We start from the raw sequence: 5,467 nt of genomic DNA on the forward strand, positions 1-5,467 counted from the left end.
ATGAGTGTCCTTAATCACATTGCTTTAGTAAGCAGTTAAGCACAGCTTTTATTCTTCTGCTAACGCAATGGTCAAGCAGCTGGCCTGTAGATCCAACCCTTGGCTTCATAAGTCTCCCATTAAACACATCAAACTATCATATCCACAAGCCATATGACTTGCCGATAAGTAAACGATACAGTTTCAAACATGGAGTGCACAAGATGTGGGTGTACTTCAAGGATAAGCCCCTCTCTCGAAATAGTCCTACATATCCTCGAACAGAGATCCGAATAAGGGTGCGTACGTAAAATGTTAATGTCTAGGTTTGGTAACACTTTCGTTTTATATCTTTATTACTTTTCGAACATAAAATCAATCTGAAATTGTGAACACCCTTAAGTAGTATAGATGTGAAATCATGCTTATTCATCTCCGTAAATGGCAAATGGCATAGGTGGCTGGAATCCTTAGTTTCCCTATCTGGCATTTTCGATTAAGTAGTGTCATCTCCTCCTTTTACTTGAGTAATAAGTAGTAACACTTCACCATCTCTAACTGTCTCTTTGTCTGCAGGGATACGATTATTCTTCAGGTGTATGGCAATTCGAAGGATATGGGTACGTACCATGTGGAACAGCCAATGTGACCATAATGCAAGTGTTTGGGGCAAGCCCTCACGCAACCACTCTAATGCTTAGAGTTGGTTCAAATGGTACCCTTACATACTATAGGACTGCAGTCCTGGATCCTTACATCTATGACAGATGGTTCCGAGTTAATGTAATCCACGATGTCTACGCCTCGCATTTGAAGGTTTATATCGATGGAGTTCTCAAATTAGAGGCACCCGGTCGCGGAGGAAAGTTTCATTATTTTAAATGCGGCGTCTACTCTCAGCCCGATGGTTCTTACTACATGGAGTCTCGTTGGAAAGGGATCAAGGTGCTGACAAAATGTGACTGATCGATCTTCAAAGCTTTCTTAATTTGTCCTATTTCTGTGTATGAAAATAAATTTGGTTTTCTGGCTAATATAAATTATCAGCCAATTGATCGAGATATGTGGTCAATCTAGGGAGCGGATCCCCCTTGTAAAAGGAATGAAAACCAATCTTTCATTTTTTTTTTATCAAATAAAACAACTAGTCTATTGTGAGTCGAACTCATGACCTCTCACTTATAAAGGGGAGACTTATGCCACTAGACCAAACGGTACTGGACACCAATCTTTCATTTGGTAGCTAAAAAACTTAAATAAATTCACATTATATATTAGACAAAATAAAATAAACTTAGTTATCTATTCTAAAAAAAAAAAAAAAAAACTTAGTTATCATGTTAACCCCTTTGTGTAGTTTTAACAGTGAAGAGCTAGTATGGAAATTAAATGCAATACATGTTCCTTCGCAATAGAAAATTAAGGAATTCTACCATCCATTGATGCACATCACTACATATGTACATTTGTTTCCACCTAAGTTATAGATTAGTTACACTACAAAAAAAAATTCAATTTGCCACGGCGCAACGTCGTCGCCGAAAGTCAAATTGCCGTCGTAAAAGACCAACGGCGACAGCTAAGCGACAGCAATGTCGCCGATGTCGTTGGTGGCGTCGCCATTGCTATTTGCGACGGCAATTACGTTGTCGCATGAATTTTGGCGACGGTATTTACGCCGTCGCAAAAGGCAATGGCTACGCCACCAACGACATCGGTGACATTGCCGTCGCTTAGCCATCGCCAAAGGTCATTGGCGACGGCAACAGTGCCGTCGCAAAGTGCATATCATTGATAAAAAAAATAAAAAAAAAACCTGGCATGCAATTTTGCATACCAGATTTTTATTTTTGGAGCAGAAGAAGCCAAATAATAAATTTTATATAAAATGCACCAAGACATGAATACCATATTCAAATACATATATAGCTGATAAACTTGTTTGATCAATTGAACAACACTTATCATCAACCAGAGAACAAAAGAAAATAGGGAATGCTTTCTAAGTACTTGGCAAAACACAGTACAACACCTTCTCTAATATTAGTGACACCTTCTCTAATATTAGTGATGATTTCTGCACATTTCCAATGAGAGATATTATTGATCGGTGCTGAAGAAGATTGACAACAGCAATTTTCTCCAGTTCTTCCACAACATGGTCAAGTTCCTGCCAAGGACGATGAAATATTTAATGAGCTATTTAAGAATTTCAATATCCAGCAATATATAGGATTGACTACCACATACCTCCGTGGCATGTACTGAATGCCTAGATATAAAGATTTAATTATGAAATCTTAAATGCATGTAGACAAAGGAAACTTCAAGAAAGCATACCAATAGTGACTTCAATAGTAGCAAGACATCCACCCATATCCCAAAATCTTCAAAAGTTGTAAGTACCTGCATGGGAAATAATATAGATATAAGCTACTGAGCTACTGAGAGGAAAAATCAATAGAAACAGGTACTTTGCTTGCTCACCACAGCAAGAAAACCATATCGACCAAGCATGCAAGTGCTAACAATATCCAACATGGTCACATTCCTTTTCAATATGATGCTAGTTAGTACAGCCTGCAGTTAAGACATAGATAAATAAATACAGTCTAGATCCTGGAGCACAAATATAACAATGAAGTTCAGTTTTCCATGTACTGTAACAAAGCTTGCTCGTATCTCTTGCATGGGTGATGACTGTACCTGGAGCTTTAGGGTTGTAAATTTTTTTAACCCTCACAGGAATATCATCTTCTCTAGCCAGTCTCATGGACTGTGGATGCAAGACCTGCAAGAAGAATAGAAAATTATTCAGATCATGTTTTTGTTTCATGAAGAATAAACTTCTTAACAGAACTCCAAAAAAATTGGAGCTCGATGGAATGGAACATATAGATTACATCCTTCCACACCTGTAAGGAATTGGCAACTAGATTACATTTTGTTACTTGAAACGAAACAAACTTAAGCATCAGAAATTTGAGGCATGATTATAAAGATACAACATTGCACTAATAAAATGATAAAACTATAGAAAAAGGAAAATGAAAGTAGTTGAACTGCAGTACTTGTGACAGTTAACCAACATTGCTTTCCAACCTCCAATTTCATCATTGTAATCCTGAAAATAAAATATCCAAAGTGAATGCATGTAAGTTTGTTATCACCAAGAGACCACAAATATTTTTCCTTTACTTACAGGTGAATTGAATTCCAAGTTACATGCGTAAGTCTCAAATGGCAAACAACTCAACACCTATCATATTCAATCCATAGTCAGAACATTGCAATCATTCAAGTTTAAAGGTGCAAATGGCATGTTTCTTTATCAGACACCAAGACCCTACACACTCATCCAGTTGTGCAACAACTCATTCATTAAATGGATGAAAGCCGAACGATTAAGTTTATAAACAAACTTCTTCCTAGTTTAATCTAGTTTATAAGCAAACTCATTCATTCCACATCAACCTCTTCTCAATTCAAAGAAGCAAATCATTGATCATAGGTGCAAAATGAGAATAAGAGTATATAACCTACACAATTTAGAATAAGGCTGAACTGATATAGAGATACATAATATATATGAAATGAGTTTTAAATAAAATAAGAGCTGAACTACTTTGAGTTGTGAAGTGTTTCCATTTCTGAAATTTTCTATATATTTCAATGTTTAGGAACAAAACTGAGATTTGGTATGTATCCCTGCATCTTTTAAAAAAGATTGAGCTTGAAATATGCAATACAAGGATACTTGTCAACATTTTAATTGTGGGTTCAAGAAAGTCTTGTCAACATCTTTCACAGAACACAATACAAAGGCAATTTCCACCACCTATATATACTATGTTTCACATATATCACGTTGCAAACAAATCCATTTATTTACCACAAAGGGAATTGCAATGGTTAACTTTTCTAAGCAAAGCTTCAAAAAATATAAACTAGCCATCAGAGAATCATATTATTATAGCCATGCCAACAGATCGACTACTAATGCAGCAATCTTCCCCTTTGATAATCATAACAAATGCATATCTTGAATAGTAAATCCATATCTTGCTGTCTCTAATCTTCATTCTCATCATCATATTGCACAATATTGAAAAATTTGCTAACACCGCGCTTCTCAAATAATCTCATGAGTGGAGATTTGAGTGCTTCAACGTCATTAGCTGCAACTTTGTGGACCTGCAATATGGTGCTAAGGTCATTAACTAATTCAAGGTGAAATGACAATCAACAGTTACACATGTTAGACCCAACCCAAAAAAAGAGAGTTACATATGGCATATAGAAGATAGATGAATTGGCACTCTTCCCTTTGTTATACATAAAACTGTTGAAGGAAAATCGACTTAGTGTGCCTTATCAAACTAGGAGTAGCAATAGGAGAGAAGGTTCTAGATTTCCCAATCCTACACGGATTGGTATTCCTTGTAACATTAGAACTAGTACTTTGTAATCCCTATATATAGGGCTCCTATTCTCAATAATATGATTACAATTCTCTCTACAATTTCTCTCAAATCTCTTTTTCCTTAAACACGTTATCAGCACGACTCTAACCACAAAACAGAAAACCAAAACTCATTCACAAAGCAGCCCCTAGCCCGAGCTAGCCGAGCCTTCGCTGCAGCCCGCGCGCCCGTGCGTTTGCAACCTTGCACAGCAGCTCCTGCTGTCCCCTCCCTGCAGCCCCCTGCGTTCCAGCCTGCTGCCACCGAAGCATCCCTGCTGCGCAAACAAGCCAACGCACACCCACTGCATCTTTTTCCCGTTCCTGTGCACATCCGTCCTCCTGCAAGCCTCTAAACATCTAGTTCGGAAGCTCAGATCGAAAAACTTTCTTCATAAAAGTTGTTCGTCTCTGTCTCTTCCATCTAACCTCCGAATTTCAGCCTTATCGGAGTTATATTGAGATCTGTACACCAATCGAAGTACAAGCTGTTCAGAACAGAATCTGCTCCGAATTTTCAACAAGTAAGTTTTTAAATTAAACTTCCTGTTTTCCGAAGTTTAAATTCTCCTTCTTTTTCTTCGGGGACTTGCAACCTCCCTTCTTCTACATCCCACCTTTCTTATAACGTGGGTTCGATTCTTGAAAAGCGGAATCGTGGGGATTCACGCAATTAACGAACTAAGAGCGTTCGTAAGACTTCGGACTAAGAGCGTCCGTAAGCATCGATTTAACGAACTAAGAGCGTTCGTAAGCTACGGACTAAGAGCGTTCGTGAGCATAGATTTTGACCATTTAAACATCATTGTTTCGGTCTAATCCAATTATTCTTGGAAATCGATTTCTTGGTAGCATAGCTCGGAAATCTTATTTATATTAGTTTTCGTGGAAGCATTGACTCCGAAACTAATACGTTCTTGCTTTCCTTTTCAGGATGTAAGACTTGAACGAGCTCGATTTTACTCCATTGGATTCTACGGGCACGGGATATTTATTTGCCTACAATCCAAGAGCCCTGTTCTAAAG

At 37.7% G+C, this 5,467-nt stretch overlaps 1 protein-coding gene and 1 pseudogene across 6 annotated transcripts; one reads left to right on the forward strand and one right to left on the reverse strand.

The window, feature by feature from the left end:
• Positions 1-1,131, forward strand: LOC133731459 (citrate-binding protein-like; annotated as a pseudogene).
• A 718-nt stretch (positions 1,132-1,849) lies between these two features.
• On the reverse strand, positions 1,850-4,317 carry LOC133731484 (aspartokinase 2, chloroplastic-like). Of its 6 annotated transcripts, none has more exons than XR_009856692.1 (5): positions 3,182-4,317; positions 2,686-3,103; positions 2,467-2,559; positions 2,320-2,385; positions 1,850-2,149 (listed from the first exon to the last, which is right to left on the reverse strand). XR_009856692.1 is itself a non-coding variant. In XM_062158859.1 (4 exons), exons 2-4 carry the CDS (start codon positions 2,518-2,520, stop codon positions 1,982-1,984), a joined length of 288 nt encoding a protein of 95 aa, XP_062014843.1. In that variant the 5' UTR covers positions 2,521-2,770; positions 3,051-4,317; the 3' UTR covers positions 1,850-1,981. The 6 variants fall into 6 exon arrangements, 4 of the variants coding, with proteins under 4 accessions (XP_062014843.1, XP_062014851.1, XP_062014831.1 ...); XR_009856694.1 differs by having other exon boundaries at positions 2,686-2,770; positions 3,051-4,317; XM_062158859.1 differs by having other exon boundaries at positions 2,467-2,770; positions 3,051-4,317.
• Positions 4,318-5,467: the final 1,150 nt, after the last annotated feature.

Source organism: Rosa rugosa, chromosome 1, assembly GCF_958449725.1.
Source record: "Rosa rugosa chromosome 1, drRosRugo1.1, whole genome shotgun sequence".
Taxonomy (NCBI): domain Eukaryota; kingdom Viridiplantae; phylum Streptophyta; class Magnoliopsida; order Rosales; family Rosaceae; genus Rosa; species Rosa rugosa.